The sequence below is a fragment of the Alosa sapidissima genome, chromosome 9 (assembly GCF_018492685.1).
Source record: "Alosa sapidissima isolate fAloSap1 chromosome 9, fAloSap1.pri, whole genome shotgun sequence".
Classification (NCBI taxonomy): domain Eukaryota; kingdom Metazoa; phylum Chordata; class Actinopteri; order Clupeiformes; family Clupeidae; genus Alosa; species Alosa sapidissima.
The window spans coordinates 20,967,336-20,987,902 of record NC_055965.1 but is presented as its reverse complement, the minus strand read 5'-3'; the positions used below and the strand labels follow the sequence as shown (position 1 = coordinate 20,987,902).

Genomic DNA, 20,567 nt, shown 5'->3' with positions numbered 1-20,567 from the left:
TAGTTAGATAAATTAGTACATAACCCAGTCCAACACGTCCTACTGTTAGCCTAATTCAATTGAGGTGGGTGGGGCCAATTAGCTTATGCTAAAGTTTCTTTTAAAGCGTATAGTGATTGTTTGAAAAGGTCTATTTTGTTTTATTGTAGTTTAACATTTTGCATCCCATAAAATGATTATGCCTGTCAATGAAGCTAATTTAAATATGTAATACCTTATGAGTTTAGCTCCCTCCTGACACATTAGGGCTCTTGCTAGTCAGTGAACCAGCACTTTTAGGACACTTGCTAGTGCGTTCAGCGCCCAGTCCTTGGGTGTGCTTTGTGGTGGAAACACCAAAAGCTCAAGACAGGTAAAGTTGAGTATCGTCCGCATAGCAGTGATAATCAAATTCATGGGAGCAAATGGTCTCACCCAAGGAAATGTGTATATAGAGAAAAGTAGGGGCCCTAATACTGATCCGTGAGGCACACTTGTGGTGAGGTCATGTGCTCTTTAAGGTAGGATTTAAACCAGTCAAGGGCTTTCCTAGACATCCCAGTTCAGATAGTGTAGAAAGAAGAATGTCATGGTTAACAGTATCGAAGGCTGCAGATAAGTCTAGTAGAATTAATACTAATGACTTAACAACTTAGATGAGGACTTAGCTACTCTCAATGCTTCGGTCACAGACAGAAAAGCAGTTTCAGTAGAATGACTCTTGAAAACAGACTGCATAGGGTCTAGCAGGTTGTTCTGATATAGCAAGTCCAAGACTTGCTTGAAGACCACTTTCTCAAAAAACTTTGACAAGAAAGGAAGAAGGGAGATAGGTCTGTAAAAACAGGAATGGTTTTAGAGGTGGTGGCAAATGATACATTTTCCATCTTTATCCTCCTTGATTGAATTTTCACTAGTGTCACTACTGGTAGCATAAGCCAGTACCTGGAGCCTACAAACGTTGCACAGGTAGTCTAACTCCTCCAGAAAGGCACACCAATACATTCCATTTGCCAGAAGGATTGCTGTGTCTCCCAGCACAGTCTCAAGAGCATGTAGGAGATTCCAGGAGACAGTTGCTCTAGGAGAGCTGGGCAGGATGGTAGAGGGTCCTTAACCCAGCAGCAGGACCAGTATCTGCTCCTTTGTGCAACAACAAACAGTAAGAGCCCTGCCAGAGCCCTACAAAATGACCTCTCCAGGCCGCTGGTGTGACTGTCTCTGACCACACTGTCAGACTTCATGAAGGTGGCTTGAGGGCCCGATGGCCTCTGGAAGGACCTATGCTCACTGCCCAGCACTGTGCAGCTCAATTGGCATTTGCCATAGAATACAAAATTGGCAGGTTCGCCATTGACGCCCTGTGCTTTTCACAAATGAGACCAGGTTCACCCTGAGCATGTGACGTCTAAAGATGTCTTGGAGAATGTAATGCTGCCTGCAACATCATTCAGCATGACCAGTGATAATCTGCATCCTTGGAAGGACGCACACACCTCTATGGGCAAGGCAACTGCACCCTCACTGCTCTTAGGCATCAGGATGAAAACTTCAGACCCATTGTCTGACCCTGTATTGGTGCAGTGGGCCCTGGGTTCCTCCTGGTGCACAACAATGGCTGGTCACATGTAGCGAGAATGTGAAGGCAGTTCCTGGAGGATGAAGGCATTAATACCATTGACTGTCCCCCCACACTCTCCTGACTTAAATCCGATTGAACACCTCTGGGACATTATATTTTGGTCCATACAACACTGCCAGGTTGTACCACCGACTGTCAAGGAGCTCAGTGATGGCGATGTCCACATCTGGGAGCAGATCCCCCAGGACACCATGCGGCGTTTCATTAGGAGCATGCCCCGATGCCATCAAGCATGTCGGGGCCATACGAACTACTGAGTCATTAGTTGCTGCGCTGAAATTCAAGCAAAATGGACTAGCTTGCTGAGTCATTTTTTCCACTTAGATTTTCGGGGGGTCTTTGAATTCAGTCCTCTGTGGATTGATCATTTTCATTCCCAAATAACGAAGTGGCATCCTTTTGTTCCTAACATATTACCCAGTCCATATCAGTTTGAATCCTACCTCACAGGATGCTCGTTTAACGCATCATGGCTTGGACAGCTGTCCGCACCTCACCATCCCACCACAGGGGTCCCCAAGGGCTCAGTACTGGGCCCCCTTCTCTTTGCTATCCACACCACTTCTTTGGGACAGATTATCCATTCACACAGCTTCTCATACCACTGCTATGCAGATGACACACAGCTTTATCTGTTCTTTCCACCTGATGACCCCTTGGTCTCGGCACGGACCTCGGATTGCCTCCCAGACATATCTACATGGATGAAGGCACACCACCTCCAGCTAAACCTCTCAAAAACCAAACTGCTGGTCCTCCCAGCTAAACCTACTGCTCCCACCTACTCGAATGCCCTCATACAGGCATATGCTACCCCCCGACCGTTGTGCTCTTCAGACAAACATCGTCTAGCTCTGCCACCGGTACGCTCAGGTCAATCCAAACTTTTCATCTGTTGTTCCTCGTTGGTAGAACGCACTACCAGTTCCTACTAGAGCTACTAGAACTCCTGAAGACCCAGCTCTTCAGAGAATATCTCCTCTCGTAGCACTACTTACAACTAGCTAATTCTACCACTTACCACCTGACTTGACTGTATAAAAACAGCACTCACTGGTGCACTTTTCCCTATTGTACTCTACCTTTTTGAATTGTTTTAAATTGTTCTAGAATTGTTGAGAGAATTGTTTCAAAAGCGTTAAACTGTTTCCCAGGTTGTAAGTCGCTTTGGCTAAAAATGCGTCAGACAAATGTAATATAATGTAGATATCCAGCATGATGTTTTTCCCCATTGAGATCTGATGTTATTTATTTTTTAAAGTGTATAATTTTTTTGAGCATTGTATAGTAAGAGTTAAGGTTTGCTCAGAAAGAGAAGAAGGTAGAATAAGAATTTATTGATGATGTAGGTAGTTACTTCAATTAACCAAGATATAGAATAATTGGCTTATTTTCTTACACATAGTGGCCATATTGGAATCTTACCAGATTATACTTGATGCCTCGTGTATTATTGAGGTTGTCATGTTATAAAATGACTGTTCAAACTTTGAATGATATTTCTATCATGAATAACAATAGAGATGGTCTATATTTTCACATTTGGTATCCGCCATATTGGATTTCAAAATGGCCAACATCAAGTTTGTTTGGAAATCATGTCAATAGCTTCCTTGACCCCAAAAATTGAGTGTTAGAACTTAAAAGACTTTTTTTATCTGGTTTCATTTTGAAGTTGTATCAACAATTCTATTAAGAATGGTAGCCATATTTTAATTCAAGATGGCGGCCACTAGGGGGCGCTATGTGTTGGGGTCCATTTCAATTTTTGATCACTAGGGGTAGTAGTATAACTGTGCCAAGTTTCATGCTTTCTGCAAAAACTGAACGATTCCGGTGCTTAGCCGCTGTACTATCATCATTTCACATACAAAAATATAAATAATGTCAGACAGCGAATTAGTAATTATTTAATATTATTTTTTAAATTTTTTTATTATTTTTAATAATATTTTTTTTAAATCTATCTCCTGCCAGCAGGGGGTGCTGCAGCACCCCCCTTCCCGCGCCCTTGCAAGCACTCGTAGAAAGAAAAGTAAGCATCAAATACATCATTGGTCAGTGTGAATCAGAAGTAGAGAATAGTCAAAATAAATCAAAATAAAAAATGACATTGTTAGAGAAAACAGGAAAGACATAATTCTTCATTTAAACCATGGGGCTCAACTGTGAGTGTATGGATCCAAAACGCTTCTCTTTGAAGTAGCACTCCGCACTCACTGTTCCACTCAGGGCTCTCAAGTTGTGATGTTTGCAAGGAGTGAGACTTTGTTTCTCAGGGGGGAGGGGGCGTGGTATTGGCACAGTGCCACGCCACCTCACCCCTGATCGAAGTACATGAAAGTCCTACGTCTGCTTGAACTACTCGTGGCGCCACGCCCCCTCCCCCCGATCAACAGACCCACCCTCCCCATGTCTCATCGACCCAGCTTCATGAGAGAGCACAAATTCCATTATTTCAAACACACTGTTTTATTTATTCTAGAACCCTATAGTAAATAATAATAACATTAATTATAATAATAATAATTATAATAATTATTTATTGCATCTGCCCTGCTCTAGTTACCCCTCCCCCTGAGACCAGGTCACTTGCCCAATAGCAAGGTGCTAGTCAACCACATAGCTACAGTGCTCATATAGTAGCCCCCTGGTCACTGTGTCGGACATTTCAGCCAGAGTGTCAATTGTGTGGTTGTATTTTACTGTGCAACTGTAATAATTAATGTGTCCTGTTTGAATAAATATTATTGATGCAACGCATGTCTTCGGCTCTAATTACCCTCAGGGGTTAATCTAGTTTAGTTCCTTGTCCTAGGGGCCGGCCTCCCGTCCCCTAGGTGGCGTAGTCGATGCAACAAATTCTCAAAATTACCTCTTCCCTGCCACATTTGTAACTTAGTTTTTTTCGTAAATTTGCTACTTTCCGAAGCCCTCCAGACGGCTTGGTTGGACTCAAGAGCACTACGCTACAGCCAAATTTTGCTTGTAGGTTGACTAGATGTACAGGTGTTACCAGATATATGGTTTCTGAGTTTCCATGGGTGGAGTTTAGCGTTGTGAATATTTATAAACGGAGGTTGTCCTGTGCACGCTATATGAACGTAGACAGTAAAGTAGGCCATCAGCGTTTCTCAAAGGTCGCAACCCACTAGGCTACTGGGTCGAGGAGACATGCCAGGTGGGGCGCGAACTGACGTGAAAAACAGGAGGGTTTTTTTTTATTTTTTTTATTTTATCTGTAGCCTAGGCCCAGGTAACACCCGATGCGCAATGGACACAGTTATTCATAGGAAAGCGCTCGACTCAAGGCAGCTTAGTTAGTCCCGACCTGAATGAGATTTTGAACGAGGTTGTGAGAGTGGTGAATTTCATCAAGACCCGGCCCTTAAAAGCGCGTCTATTCTCCGCACTTTGCGAGGAGATGGGAGCTGACCAAAAGGCTGTAGCCTACTGTTTCACAGCGAGGCAAGGTGGCTTTCCTGAGGTAAAGTGCTGTCGCGCGTGTTTGAGCTCAGAGTTGCCTCTTCTTGGAGGAAGAGCGCATGTTTGAATCTGCAAGCACGTTCACTAATGAACTTTCCTTGACGAAGCTGGCCTATCTTAGCGATATATTTGGAAAGCTCAATGAGTTAAATCTCCAGTTACAAGGCAAAGACAAGCACCTACCTCACTTAGCAGATAAGATTACTGCATTCATTCAAATACTTGAGGTATGGGACAGGCGCCTCGATCGCGACAGTATTAAGCCTTTGAGAATCTGAGTGAAATCACTGAAACGTCTGATTCAGGAGCCACTCTTGTGATCCCATGTATTAAACAGTAGGCCTAGGCTACATCACATCTATTCTGAGAATTGCTTCACATCTGTGTTGCATGGAGTCGACCAACTACTGGCACCTGTGAACAGGTATTCCAGCCCAGGATGATTGAATTACATTCCATTCCTCTGCATTTCTGGGTTTTGCCTCAGAAACAGCATTTTTGATGTCACCCCACACGTTTTCTATCGGGCTGCCACTCCATAACTGTCTGGAACCAAGACTTTGCTCGCTTACTGGTGTGTTTTGGGTCATTGTCTTGTTGAAACACCCACCCAACACCCAAAGGCATTTCCTCTTCAGCATAAGACAACATGACCTCTTCAAATATTTCCATGTATTGAAACTGATCCATGATATCTGGTGTGCTATAAATAGGTCCAACACCACAGTATGAGAAACATCCCCATAATATGAATTGCACCACCACCATGCTTTACTGTCTTCAGTGTACTGTGGCTTGAATTCGGTGCATGTGGGTCGCTGGACAAACTGTCTGCGGCCCCCATGCACTGAATTCAAACCACAGTACACTGTGTTATTCAATTTTTTTAAACACACTGCTATTATTCTGCATATAACTGTACAAGCCTATAATGTAGCCTATAGTGCTTTTTTAATGTTTGATGACAGGATAGAGACTTAATTCCCTATACACAAAACTTTTCCTCTGCAAAGGCGGAAAATATTATCGAATTAATTATTTCAAACACACTGAATGTCTACCCATATGACTAGGCTATCCAATGACAATTACGGGTCATCATTCATTTAGTGTTGTTCATTGAGTGAGTCTGCACCATACTGTCTTAAACAGACAATCTGACGGGTTTTAGAAGATTATATAGGGCCTACAACCCGAAACTAAAAAAACAGACCAGGCCTCTATTTGAAACCAGCCTTTAACCCAAACCTGTAGCCACACCAGCCGTTAAAAAGAGACAGGCATCTATTGACTGCTATTATTTGAAGTTTTACGATAATCCTAAATTGGTGTCTGCCATTTTTATTTGTAATTCGCTTTGGATTAAAGTGTCATCCAAATGCATCATATATAAATGCATTATGGGTAAGACTGCAGTGCAGGGTGTATGTGCATGTTGTGGCCACAGAGTGTCACTGTTTCCCCACTAAATAACTAATCGCATCAACACATGCAAGAAGACATACAGCTACAGTGCTACACTCTGGAGGCATGTTCATGAGCCCCTATATTCATGCCCTCATATTCATGAGTCCCCATGTTCATGCTCCCATGTTTCCACCCCCATGTTTATGCCCCCAGCGTGTAGCACAGTGTAGCAGTGTTGGCCCCTGCCATTATAAATTGTTATTTTTTAAGTTGCTAAAAGTGTCAGTGACATGCATAAATGCATTATGGGAAAGACTGCAGTGCAGGGTGTATGTGCATGTTGTGGGCACAGAATGTTACTGTTTCCCCACTAAATAACTAATCGTATCAACACATGCAAGAAGACATGGTGCCCTTGTTGAAGTTTACACCATGGATTATGTATGTGATAAGGTGTCTTTGTTATGGTTTTTAACTCAATCTCTCTCATCATTATTGTCAATCATCATTAATGTCATCATGTTATAATCCATTGGTCATCTTTATTATCACCACATTATGTGATTTTATGTGATGATAATGATGACCAATGGATTTATTGGACATTTTGCAGGTAGGTACACCATAAATGGTTGAGGCTGCACTTCAGGGTGTATGTGCTTCTGTTTACCACTAAATAGCCAATCATATCAACACATGGCGAGGAATCAAGTCAATGGCATCATTAAACCAACAAGCCGAAAGGAGAATGCCTATTACTGTTCAAGGGGTTGAGTCATGTGATCTTCCTAATACTTTTAATTTATTTTACTCACGTTTTGAATCATCTGACTTCTCTGACAATATTTCTATGTTGAGAAACACTTTGGTTCCTAACAATGACCTAATGATATCTCAGGAACAAGTAACATCCCTGTTTAAGAAGGTCAATATTAGGAAATATTAGGAAGTATATTAGGAAATATTAGGAAGGCTGCTGGTCCTGATGCTGTTTGTGGGCGCACATTACGCTTCTGTGCAGACCAACTAAGTGGAGTATTCACCTGCCTCTTCAATATGTGTGCAAAAGAAGGCCATATTCCCCAGATATGGAAGAGCTCCACCATAATTCCACTATAGCTAAACTAAATAAACCCAAGGAGTTGAAAGATTTTAGGCCAGTAGCTCTTACGTCCTTGGTGATGAAAATCTTTGAAAAAATCCTTAAAGTAGAAATTATGTCCTTGGTCACTGGAAAACTGGATCCATTACAGTTTGCTTATCAAACTGGTAGAAGTGTTGATGACGCAAAACTTTTTATTTTAGATGCAGTATATAAACACTTGGAGAAGCCTTGGTCCCATGTTAGGCTTTTATTTGCAGATTTTTCTTCTGCTTTCAACAAAATGCAGCCACATATCCTGATCGAGAGACTAGCAAATGATTTTCAGGTACCGAATCAACTATTGCTGCTACTTTTAAATTTTTTAACAGATAGAACACAGAGAGTCTTCGTAAATGGTCAGTTGTCCCAACCTATTACTTCAAATACTGGCTCGCCGCAAGGATGTGTACTCTCTCCCTTGTTATTTATTTTGTACACAGATAGCTGCAGGTCTTCCCAACAAGGAAGCTACCTAGTCAAGTTTTCAGATGACACTGCACTGCTATCTTTATTCCAAGGTCCACATTCCAGTCATGGGCTAGCGTTGACATCATTTGTGAAGTGGTGCGACAATAATTTTTTAGATTTAAATGTAGCCAAAACAAAGGAGCTCATAATTGATTTTAGGAGGACAAAGGCAGAACCAATAGCAAGTGTCATACATGGGGGGGATGTGGAAATCGTTGATTCTTACAAGTACTTAGGTACAATATTTGACAGTGAGCTCAAGTTTCATGTAAACACTGAGACAATTGTCAAACAGAGAATTCATCTGCTGAGGAAGCTTAACTCCTTCAGTGTCTCTAAAACCATTTTACGTAACTTTTATCAGTCTTTTATTGAGAGTCTTTTAACTTTTTCTTTTTTATGTTGGTTCAATAGCCTATCAGTCAAAGACAAGAACAGTCTCAGCAGCATTGTTAACACTTCATCAAAGATTATTGGAACACAGCTAAATAGTCTGAGTGCTCTGTTTAACAAACAGGCAGTCCAAAAGGCTAAAAGTATCATCAGTCAGCCTGATCATGTTTTAGGTGGTGAATTTTCATTAATGCCCTCTGGGAGGCGCTATTATTCTGTCCGGACAAAAACAAAAAGGTATTCTGGATCTTTCATTCCTACATCCATTAGATTATTAAATAAGGTTGAAGGGATAGAGACAGGACAGGGTACCTGACTGTATGTGTGTGTTAAGATGTATATGTCTTTTATCTTCTTATTTATTTTATTTTCTTTAGGTCTTGTATTTCTATATTTTATATTACATAACTCTTTTTATTTATTTATACTATTTATTGTAGATTGATGGAGACCGGGACTGCAAACTTAATTGCCCACTGATGGGATTAATAAAGTTTTCTGAATCTGAATCTGAATCTGAACATATCTGTTGTAATTTACACTAGTATGACTGAGTATCTGATAAGGCTGAGTACTGAGATGATCCACTGGCTGTTTCAGGCATTGCATGGGACCATCTTACTATTAAATCCTTATGAACAAATAAAAGAAAGGCCGTTAAAATACAATATAACATAATATAATATATGTTTTGTTTGTTTGTTTTAAAATGGTGCATAGATACTGTTTTCTTTTTAAGTATGATATATATCTTTTTCTTTAAAAGTTGTAGGCTTTCCTAGATCAGTATGATATACAGTATGTCATTTCAGGAAATATCTCTACATTGGATGTCTTTAATCAATGCTACCTAACTAAGTAATTAGATTCACGTTGATAGCACAGATAAATTATGTAAATAGTTAAATAGGTCTCATATAGGATTATTCAACGGACTTCTCCACAATGCCTAGCCTGACCCTATTTACCAGCATTCACCAACATTTAACTGGATCTACCCACCAGCACATGCCAAAGGCTACCATTAAGAGACTACCCATGTCCAACATTGCATCAGTATTTTAGTACAGCCAATGCTGCCAACTGCACACCCTGACAACTTTATTATTTAAACATTTTAGCAAAGGATGGTGAGAATCTATTCCTGAAAACGACTTACACTCTTAATTTATGTTACCTTAGATCTTTTGTGTAGGTTGACTAGGTTGAGTGTTACTAGTATGTAGGTTCAGTGTTACTATGATCCATCTGTGGGAATATAGAATACCAGTAATTTCCCTTCTAATAACCGAAGATTATTGATGTTACAAATGTCCTCACCTATGAGGTTAATGCACATGGATGGGCTATACAGTATACAGTATGTCAATATCAGTGTGTGTCTTTTTTATTTGGATAAAACACCACCATGTGGATTATACATACATTACTGTACATTACAACCTAAAGACACATTTTCCAAATTGGTATTTTATCACAACTAGCATTAGCAAAGTTATATAAAAACTATTTTTAAAAGTTGGTGGTAATGTAAATTATCATGGATATCTAAGTAATACTCAAGACAGTTGAGTTGCTCTTTAAGCATTTTATATAACAGTTATGAATGATTATTTTGAGTTATTTTGACTATCCGGGTTTACAGTATTGTACAGTAGTGTATTATTTTTGCTTTGTGTATGTGTGTGTCTGTGCCGTGTGTTTGTATGCGTGCATACAATCCAGTACATTGTACACTTGCAAGCTGCAGTTTGCTTATATTTACAAGCCAATCTGCAACTGATTTAGCTAGACAAAATATTTAGCTATGTCATGTTGTGCTGGGAAAGCTGTTTCTTCACCAGGTTTCCTAGACCACAGCACTGTACACACACACACACACACACACTAGGACATCTAATTGCTACACTGGGACAGTGACCTCATCTTCATTGTAATAGTCTTAAGTGAGTATGTGTTCCCTTTCCAGGTGTCCCAGCTGACGTACACCGGCCCATGAGGAGAAGCTGAGTCTGGTATGTAGAGCCCGTTGGGGTTGGCGTCATGGCAGTTCAGGTACCAGAAGCCGCCCATGACGGAGCTGGCACAGTTCTTATCCCAGGTGTCCTGGTCTTTGTCGAAGGTGGTGAACTTCATGCCATTGTGATTCTTCAGTGCATCACCTGAGGAGAGAGATGTCATTACTTTTTTGTCATTTACATTGCAGGTAGGTTTCTGTGCTAGCCTGACGTGGCCATACTCAATTCAGAATTTGAGTCTGATACTGCACCACCAGAACGTGATTATGGGGCGTACGTGTTTTAACCAATACATGGAAAAAATTCCTCGGCACACAATTGGACAGACCTAACCAATAAGAGCGAAGAACCGTGAATCCTGTAGGGAGAACTGCCATAACATCTTTCTTCTCGACAAATTCCTTAATTGCTGTTTTCTCTTAGTTTTTTAAAGCTATTGCGCTGCCAATATCTTGTTCAACAGATGTGATAGCGACATCTGATCTTTAGCTTCTCTAGCAACAGCCTTTTTGTTGTAAACAAAACAAAACAACATCAAAATCAACCAAAGCACGCTCAGGTGATGTGTAACAAAGAACCCTCATCTGTCTATCATCATATTAAGCACATGATTTGATTGGTCAACTAGTTTTCATACAGGCATATGAAGCTTCTCAATGGCATTATAGTGCAAGTCAAACTGATGACAGAATCCATTCATTTTGAATTTGTAGGTCAGTGCAATAGACTCGAATCTAATAAACTTCCTGGTTTTCGTACCCCTCAGCCTCATTTTGGTTTACAAATGGCCCCCAGGTGAATAAGGTGAAAGGTGAAAAAAACATTCCATCCGCTGAATATGCAATAGAATACTAGAGGACTAGTCTAATTTTTCAAATGTACGTGTCACCATCACATCTGGTGTAGTCAGTGTCATTGATTCATTGATTATAGTGGATGGTAATTGTTTCAGCATATGCTCCTCCACAAATGGAAGACTTCCGTTACGTTGCTGGTGCAGCCTGCTGTGACCCTCACCTGCATCACCAGTGGTGAAAGCACCCAGGTGTAATGTGTAGCCCAACTGCTCTGGGTCCACAGAAATGGAGGCGTAGTGGGCGTAGGCCTTTCCCCCAGTCCAGTCCTCCATGTCCACCCTCAGCTCATTCCTCTTCCTCATGGTCAGCAGCACGATGTTGTCCAGGCCTACACACGGGTAGGCACACAAACAAGCCAACTAGAGAAGACGTCATCATCGTAGTGGCTAAAGAGCTGGGCTAGCCTGCAGTAGCCTGAAAAGACCTGGCTTCCACCATTGTGCCCATGAGCAAGGCACCTAACCGGGGACAGTGGCCCCTTGTAATATAATTGACACATGTAATTCGCTTTGGATATATAAATAAAAAACTGTAATGTAAATTCCTAGGTCTACAGATAAGGGATTACCCAGAATGGCCAATCAACAACCAACCAGAGTAGGGCAGGTTTTTCTCAACTGACGCTGAATTGTGTGCAGCCCCACCATATCCAACTCTCCCCTATGTATAATTAATCTTTTCTTTTGGCTAGGGTGTTATTAGCGTGTAGTGTTACTAGTATGTAGGTTCAGTGTTACTATGATCCACCTATGGTGGGAATATAGCATATCAGTAATTTCCCATGTAATAACCGAAGATTATTGATGTTGAAAAATGTCCTCCCCTATGAGGTTAATGAACATAGATGGGCTATACAATATAAGCATTTGTCTTTTTTATTTGCAGAAAACACAACCATGTGGTTTATACATACAGTACATTATTGTACTATATCAAATTAAGACACATTTCCCAAATTATATTGGTATTTTTTAACAGTGGCAACGTTTTACTGTATGAAAACTATTTTTAAATATTTGATGATTGTAATGTTGTAAATGTTTGATGATTGTAATGTTGTAAATTGTCATGGATATATAAGTAATACTCAATCCACACCTTTGTGTATGTGTGTGTCTGAGCGTATGTGTCCGTGTGTTTGTATGTGTACTGTATACGTGCATGCAATCCGGTACATTGTACACTTGCAGGCTGCAGTTGGCTCATATTTGCAAGTCAATCTGCAACTGATTTAGTTAGGCAACATTTTTAGCTGTGTCATGTGCTGGGAAAATTGTTTCAGGTTTATTAGACCACAACACTGCACACACACACACACACACACACACACTAGGACATCTAATTGCTACACTGGGACAGTGACCTCATCTTCATTGTAATAGTCTTAAGTGAGTATGTGTTCCCTTTCCAGGTGTCCCAGCTGACGTACACCGGCCCATGAGGAGAAGCTGAGTCCGGTATGTAGAGCCCGTTGGGGTTGGCGTCATGGCAGTTCAGGTACCAGAAGCCGCCCATGAAGGAGCTGGCACAGTTCTTATCCCAGGTGTCCTGGTCTTTGTCGAAGGTGGTGAACTTCATGCCATTGTGATTCTTCAGTGCATCACCTGAGGAGAGAGATGTCATTACTTTTTTGTCATTTACATTGCAGGTAGGTTTCTGTGCTAGCCTGACGTAGCCATACTCGATTCAGAATTTGAGTCTGATACTGCACCACCAGAACGTGATTATGGGGCATACGTGTTTTAACCAATACATGGAAAAAATTCCTTGGCACACAATTGGACAGACCTAACCAATAAGAGCGAAGAACCGTGAATCCTGTAGGGAGAACTGCCATAACATCTTTCTTCTCGACAAATGCCTTAATTGCTGTTTTCTCTTAGTTTTTTAAAGCTATTGCGCTGCCAATATCTTGTTCAACAGATGTGATAGCGACATCTGATCTTTAGCTTCTCTAGCAACAGCCTTTTTGTTGTAAACAAAACAAAACAACATCAAAATCAACCAAAGCACGCTCAGGTGATGTGTAACAAAGAACCCTCATCTGTCTATCATCATATTAAGCGCACGATTTGATTGGTCTACTAGTTTTCATACAGGCATATGAAGCTTCTCAATGGAATTATAGTGCAAGTCAAACTGATGACAGAATCCATTCATTTTGAATTTGTAGGTCAGTGCAATAGACTCGAATCTAATAAACGTCCTGGTTTTCGTACCCCTCAGCCTCATTTTGGTTTACAAATGGCCCCCAGGTGAATAAGGTGAATGTTAAATGATAGCAGCTTAAAGGGAAACTTGGCAGGATTTCCCCCTCTGCTGGAGAAATGTTGCATTATGCTATTTCAAACTGTGGAAAAAGGTAACGATAAAGCACATGGATTTGTTTACAAGCTAGCAAAACGGTTAGCATAAGTTCGGCAGACAATGTGGATGTTACAAGGTAAGAAACACGATTTAAAACGAGTTTCTTGTTTCTAACTTCTCTTTCCGGGACGGTAGTCTCAATGTTGCAAGGTTGGTTTTCCGCCTGGGGACGCTAGGGGCAGCGGGAAAAGTCACCATTTTCACCGGAACAGGTCATTTAACCATCCAAATGATGTCTAAACGGGTTTATTACGTTGAAATAGTTGCCAAGTTCCCCTTTAAGGAAAGGTGGACCTGCCTATATATATAATTGAAACATTCCGTCCGCAGAATATGCAATAGAATACTAGAGGACTAGTCTAATTTTTCAAATGTACGTGTCACTATCACATCTGGTGTAGTCAGTGTCATTGATTCATTGATTATAGTGGATGGTAATTGTTTCAGCATATGCTCCTCCACGAATGGAAGACTTCCGTTACGTTGCTGGTGCAGCCTGCTGTGACCCTCACCTGCATCACCAGTGGTGAAAGCACCCAGGTGTAATGTGTAGCCCAACTGCTCTGGGTCCACAGAAATGGAGGCGTAGTGGGCGTAGGCCTTTCCCCCAGTCCAGTCCTCCATGTCCACCCTCAGCTCATTCCTCTTCCTCATGGTCAGCAGCACGATGTTGTCCAGGCCTACACACGGGTAGGCACACAAACAAGCCAACTAGAGAAGACGTCATCATCGTAGTGGCTAAAGAGCTGGGCTAGCCTGCAGTAGCCTGAAAAGACCTGGCTTCCACCATTGTGCCCATGAGCAAGGCACCTAACCGGGGACAGTGGCCCCTTGTAATATAATTGACACATGTAATTCGCTTTGGATATATAAATAAAAAACTGTAATGTAAATTCCTAGGTCTACAGATAAGGGATTACCCAGAATGGCCAATCAACAACCAACCAGAGTAGGGCAGGTTTTTCTCAACTGACCCTGAATTGTGTGCAGCCCCACCATATCCCCCACTCTCCCCTATGTATAATTAATCTTTTCTTTTGGCTAGGTGTTACTACTAGCTGTTATGAAAAACTCAAGTTATCAACTTTTAAAGGAGGATGATGCTGGATGCTTTGCTATAATTCATAATATACAAGTTTCATTTGTGCCAGCTGTTTTTGCTGTGGGTGAAAAAAACTCCATTGGCTGTTATCTTAAGTGGCTAGTTCTTCATTGTGTTTTAATGTATTTGTGTATGTTTTATGTATTTGTGTATGTGCATACTTGTGGTTCAATATATGTGCAGTGTTCAGCAACATAGCATGTAGCCTGTATTTGACTACGTACCTAGCCAGTATTCACTAGTTAGGTCACCAAAGCCCTTCTTGTAGTGATCCCAGGGTCTGTAGAAGTTTACTGACCCATCCATTCTTTTCTGAAACACCTGGGAGAAAGAAAAAACAGTCAGAAAGAGTATTTACTATTTACCATTAGATTACCATGTTATCATGTTTTAATATAAAGCCGCATATAGCCGCATATATAGAGAATACACCATTCAGTCTTTTACTTGGTATGTGTTTTCTGTCGAGATAGACTCCATTAATTTGGCAGTATTTGTTCAAATTATTAATGTTATATAGTTGTCTATTCTCTTTGAATTTTCCCTGACTCTAGTGTGGCATTCAAAAGGAAATTAAATGCAATAAGTTACATTCATTTGATGAAGTAATCTAAATAGTTATGTTACTTGCAGTGGCGATTCTAGACATTTTTAACAAGGGTGGCACTAGTGAGGCACTGATTAATTCAAAGGTGGCATGAGGCAAAACACCCAGATAAACAGAAACAGGCTCAAGATGTGAAATTAGCACAAATACATTAGGGAAACCAGATGCAAACACCATACTCATAAATTGAAGGACAAAAACACAAATACCTTACTCTCACATAAAATGTCTCTGTATTTGAATAAAATGTAATACAAACATATTAAAGTTAATTATCTAAGTTGTCTGTCACTGGGCTATGCTGTTCTAAAACAAATTCCATCATGGGGACATTAAAATATAATCAATTTTATTATATTACTGTAAATGAAGATATACAAAATATACTCATCCAAGAGATTTCCCCCACTCTATGGCCATCTATTTTGTAGCTGTTACAATAATTTGACCTGCTTTTTGTCTATTTGTTTATTTTCTCAAGAAACTTGAGGTTGGTATGAAGGAGTGTATTGTGTATGAGAGCAATTTCATCTTCCTGAATCTCAATATTATGATCACAACAAGTCTGGGCAAATTATTAATTAAATTTTCACATGGGGTAACTTGTTGCAGGGCAACCATAACCGGTTCCATGTCTTCCGATTATATGATTAATCATCAGTTTCTTGAGAACAAGAAACTTGAGGTTGTTATGAATGAGTGTATTGGCCCACATTCTGCCTTCAATCCAGCGAGACAAGTGAAATAAATGTTTTTTTTTTTTAAAGCTGTCATCGTCATAGGCACGATATTTAGGCTACCTCTGTTAAGCCTACACAAAGTTGCGTGTTAAGGAGTATTTCCTGATCGGGGAAACCTTTCGTTCTGCAGTTCAATTGTGCCGCAGGCCATTAAAGGCAAGTGTGTTTGCCACTTACATTTCTGACGTCTGACACTTCACACTGCTGCAAGTGCATCAAGAAAGGTCCCGCCTTACACCATGTTAATGGCCAATCGTAGACTAGGATTTGGGGTGGCACCTGGGGTGGCCAATCGAATCTCAAGGGTGGCCTGTGCCACACGGAGCCACCCCTCTGGCTCCACCCCAGGTTACTTGTTACATTTTATATCGCAGTAGTCTACAACCTATTATCAGGGTAACTAGTAATCTGTAACCTGTTGTCAGGGAAACTAGTAATTTGTAACCTATTGCATTACAATCCCAACCCTGCTTATTCCATATGAGAAATGAACTCCCTGCCACTAGACTACAAGCTGAGGCAACTCACCGTCCATCCTCCCCCATCGGTCTCCATGTCACAGTAGACCTGCAGGGGGGAGACGGGCCCCCCAGGGAAGATGGAGTACACCCCACTGGGCTTGGTGCTGTCATGGTTATGGATGTCAGCACAGTCCAGCGGCAGGGACATGGAACCGAGAGAGAGAGGAACCAGGCCGAGCAGGAGAACGAGAACCTGAGAACCACACACACACACACACAGAAACACACATTCACAAGAACACACAACACACAAGAGCGAGAAACATACACAACATTTACCGGCAAAATCCCCTTTCCAATATATATATATATATATAAACTTGCACAGGATTATGAGAACATGTGCATATTGTATGACAGAATACACCAGTTAAACACCTACACATTACACATCACTACACATTACAATGTCAGTGGTAACACATTCCTCATTCCACTTTCAAACATTTTGTTGTGATCTTTTCACATTCAACAACCCTTCCCCACCAAATCTATCTAACCTAACAAATGATAAACTTGTCTGTGATTACCCTCATTTTGCTGGAAATGGCCTTCCTCCTGTTCTTCTTCCTCTTCTTCTTCTTCTTCTTCTTCTTCTTCTTCTTCTTCTTCTCTGTCTTTGTCTCCCTCTTCTCTGTCCGCTCTGGTCTCTGGTTGTCTCTTGAATGGGTGATCAGGTTTAACTCTTCAACTACACCTTACAAAACAAACATATCCCACCCAGACCCATAAATACCTCTCCCTCTCTCTCTCTCTCTCTCTCTCTCTCTCTCTCTCTCTTTCTTTTGCACATAATGGTCGACTCAGATTTCACAAAAGAAGGAATAACATGTCAGGCATTGAGACCATGTGATTGGTTAGTGGAGCTGTGGGATGGGGTCCAATCAGCCTGGTTTTTGGCTATCACTGGCAACATTTCCAATCAGTGATGAAATAAAGGGTTAGTCAACACACACACACACACACACACTCCCTAATCATCACACTTTGTTTTTCTTTGGCTAGTGAATGATCAGAACATCTCATACACCCACAAATACATCACACACATTATCATGAAACGTGTGAAGCAGCACTTCAGGGTGTATATGCTTCTCATTGCCACAGTGTGTCACTGTTTCCCACTAAATAACCAATCATATCAACACATGCAAGACTTTGGTCTCCCTGCAATAATTTACAGCAGCCTTTATTACATGATAAGGCTGTGTACCGTGCTATGGTTATTACAGTCTTGATTGTATTACATAGGGTGTGATAGGTAATGTCAAACTTAACATTGTGGGATTGTCGAACTGATCCACTGGCTGATTCAGGGATTGCATGGGACCATCTGACTATCAAAGCCTTATGAATAAATAAAAGAAAGGGAGCAGCTCTGCAGTTCTAATAATATAATATAATATAATAGAGGTAGGTGTGTGACATTAGAGTTAAGTTTTTTTTATTGTCATTATTATTATTATTAATATTTTGCAGATGGTGGCATATAGGCTATTCGTTGTAGACAGAAAATATATATATATCTTTCTTATATTTTTCGATTGTAGGCTTTCCTAGATGAGTGTGGTGTAGGCCTACGTCATTTCAGGAAATGTCTCTATTGAGAAAAAAACAAAACCTTGAAAACCCAAACCCTTAACCCATTGTAGGCTACCTAAATAACTAATATTTCACGTATGTGACTGTGTGCAGGCAGGTTACTACTGTATTAACTGGGTCGAGGCAGGAAATAACTTTTAGACTTTTGCGCACTGTAAAATATCTGCCGCGGCTCCTTTAAGGCACAGTCGTGTTCTTGAGGAGAGGTGAGTAGAACAGCGCGAGGAAGAGCTAAGGGAATACCTCCCTCTTCCGACTGGAGAAACGAGAACAAAAAAAAACGTGACTTGTTTCAGGGTACGCGACGGAAAGATAATTGGATTCGTTTGGAGTAACACAGTCGAGCGCACCCAAACCTCGAGGAAGAGAGAGAGGGAGAGAGAGCTGGAGATTTCCCCTCTTGGCGATGCGTTACAAATCTGTTCCTGACGCATTCTTTATCAACTACAGTAGTCGAAGTTGTTTCCACTCTCGTCTTTAGTCTTCAGGATAAAAGCGTTGGGAACAAACCTTGAAAACATGACGTGGGGCACAGATTTGTGGGTAAGTTTTAATTAATTTGTTGCGTGCGACATGAACGGTGCCAAAGAAACTGCGCTGACTTTGGCAACGCATTTGTGTGGTGTTTTAAAACTATTCTAAACACAATTTGCCAAGTGTGTGAGCTATAGTAATTTGTCAACCAGTTCACCTGATGGTCAAACAGGTTTTCCGGCTTCTCCACCTGGTCGTAGTCCTATAGCCTTTTTTGGCTCGCATTTACCTGTGACAACATTATAGTCTACTACGCACAGCAGTGAATGGCTGAGTCTCTCTGTATCGATCATGTAGCCGAGAGGTTAGAGAAGTTGTGCAACCGAAGTTGCAGTCTCGTCTTGCATGGTAGCCCATGTTGCGTGTTTTGAGTGGCTGGCCTATTATGTGAAAGCCTAACTCGAATCTGACTCTTAGTTCTTGAGGATGGAGGCCAACACTCGTGAACACGACTCCGACATGAACTGCTAGTTGGGAAACCCAGCTTCAAAAAGTCCTGTACATTTGCGAAACTTATAACTATAATTACCCACAACTCTTAGTTGAAGTGACATTTCCTGTGTGTCCAGGTAGAACCAGTACAAGGAAGGATTTTCACTGAAGCCTGTTTTCCCACCTCTGACTAATGGTGTATGTGACAGCTGGGTTCACCCAGTTTGCGTGGACCAAACGATTTCCCACGGAGGGGGGTCCCAAGTAAAAAGCCAAGGCTACCTGTAGTCAGTCACCTTTAGGAACCTGTGTTGGGTGTGGCTGACAGGGTCTTTCTGCCAACCAAACTTCAATTTATTAATTTATTAGCAGACTATCACCATTACCTTGCTACATACATGTTATTGGGTGAGTGTAACCCCCCCTCCCCACACACACACACACACACACACACAACACACCACTGACACAAACACATGCAATGGAAAGCAGAACAGGGTGATGTTTTGTTATGTGTTTCTCTGAGAGGAAAAGAGGAGTCCATCATGGTGTTATTCTTTCACTGATCTAGATTCCTCATATAGAACTCTCAAGAATTAGAACACTGTAGCAGCACAGAGAGTGGGGGGGGGGGGGTGTGAGGGAGCGAGAGGAGTAGTGTGCCTGTATCTCTGAGGAGAGAGAGGGAGAGAGAATGGGCATCCATCGTCAGTGGATGGTGGGCCTGGTTTTGTGTGTGAAGTAGGCCTTGGAATCCCCTGTGGACAGCTGTGACATGGTGGCTCTTTTTCAGACCTGTCTGCCTGACATACTCGTGTGTGTGTGTGTGTGTTGTAGCATGCATGCATGTGTGTGGAGAAGGGTTTGATTTCACTGAGCAAATTAAACAGAGTCAATGTCCTCTGACTGGACATCATGAAAGTGTGTGTGTGTGTGTGTGTGTGTGTGTGTGTGTGTGTGTGTGTGTGTGTGTGTGTGCAGGAGACAGGCTGAAAGAAGGAAGGAAGGGGGGGGGGGGGGGGTTCTAAATGGTTGAGTCTGACGGTGTGTGGGTGTGTGTGTTTCTGTACAAACTCATGTGGGTGTGTTGAAGAATGTGGGTCTTAGAGAATGGACATTCTGATGGGATGAGTGTACAAGTGTGAGTGTGTGTTTGTGTTTCTATACACTTATGTGTTTTTATTTGTGTGTGTACTCTCTCTCTCTCTCTCTCTCTCTCTCTCTCTCTCTCTCTCTCTCTCTCTCTCTCTCTCTCTCTCTCTCTCTCT

At 41.4% G+C, this 20,567-nt stretch overlaps 4 protein-coding genes across 6 annotated transcripts in view; 2 read left to right on the top strand and 2 right to left on the bottom strand.

Annotated features, from left to right (window-relative positions):
• LOC121718035 (NACHT, LRR and PYD domains-containing protein 12-like) overlaps window positions 1–20,567 on the top strand; it is a 1,225,568-nt gene that overhangs the window by 1,072,321 nt on the left and 132,680 nt on the right. The window lies entirely within an intron of this gene.
• On the bottom strand, window positions 8,931–12,041 carry LOC121719834 (microfibril-associated glycoprotein 4-like). Its single transcript, XM_042105628.1, has 3 exons — window positions 12,017–12,041; window positions 11,555–11,722; window positions 8,931–10,681 (listed from the first exon to the last, which is right to left on the bottom strand). Exons 1-3 carry the CDS (start codon window positions 12,039–12,041, stop codon window positions 10,416–10,418), a joined length of 459 nt encoding a protein of 152 aa, XP_041961562.1. The 3' UTR covers window positions 8,931–10,415.
• LOC121718082 (microfibril-associated glycoprotein 4-like) lies at window positions 12,389–19,683 on the bottom strand. 2 transcript variants are annotated; one of them, XM_042102926.1, is made up of 6 exons: window positions 19,397–19,683; window positions 17,262–17,428; window positions 16,739–16,924; window positions 15,088–15,184; window positions 14,274–14,441; window positions 12,389–12,998 (listed from the first exon to the last, which is right to left on the bottom strand). In XM_042102926.1, exons 1-6 carry the CDS (start codon window positions 19,419–19,421, stop codon window positions 12,733–12,735), a joined length of 909 nt encoding a protein of 302 aa, XP_041958860.1. In that variant the 5' UTR covers window positions 19,422–19,683; the 3' UTR covers window positions 12,389–12,732. The 2 variants fall into 2 exon arrangements, with proteins under 2 accessions (XP_041958860.1, XP_041958861.1); XM_042102927.1 differs by having other exon boundaries at window positions 12,390–12,998; window positions 17,262–17,389; window positions 19,397–19,682.
• The window catches only part of trip10b (thyroid hormone receptor interactor 10b), a 26,478-nt gene continuing 24,442 nt past the window's right edge, over window positions 18,532–20,567 (top strand). For both annotated transcript variants that reach the window (XM_042102886.1, XM_042102885.1), the window contains exon 1: window positions 18,532–18,876. In XM_042102886.1, coding sequence (XP_041958820.1) covers window positions 18,853–18,876 — 24 coding nt within the window. In that variant the 5' untranslated portion in view covers window positions 18,532–18,852. The remainder of the gene's footprint in view (window positions 18,877–20,567) is intronic.

Excerpts from the sequence above, each read along its gene's own strand:
- LOC121719834 (XM_042105628.1), bottom strand. The coding sequence starts at position 12,041 with ATGGTGGGGCTGCACACAATTCAGC. Across the intron at positions 11,723-12,016 it reads GGGGCTGCACACAATTCAGC|GCCTGGACAACATCGTGCTG; the intron begins GTCAGTTGAGAA and ends ACCCGTGTGTAG. Across the intron at positions 10,682-11,554 it reads TTTCACCACTGGTGATGCAG|GTGATGCACTGAAGAATCAC; the intron begins GTGAGGGTCACA and ends CTCTCTCCTCAG.
- LOC121718082 (XM_042102926.1), bottom strand. The coding sequence starts at position 19,421 with ATGTCACTTCAACTAAGAGTTGTGG. Across the intron at positions 16,925-17,261 it reads CCATTTCCAGCAAAATGAGG|GTTCTCGTTCTCCTGCTCGG; the intron begins GTAATCACAGAC and ends TGTGGTTCTCAG. Across the intron at positions 14,442-15,087 it reads AACTAGTGAATACTGGCTAG|GCCTGGACAACATCGTGCTG; the intron begins GTACGTAGTCAA and ends ACCCGTGTGTAG.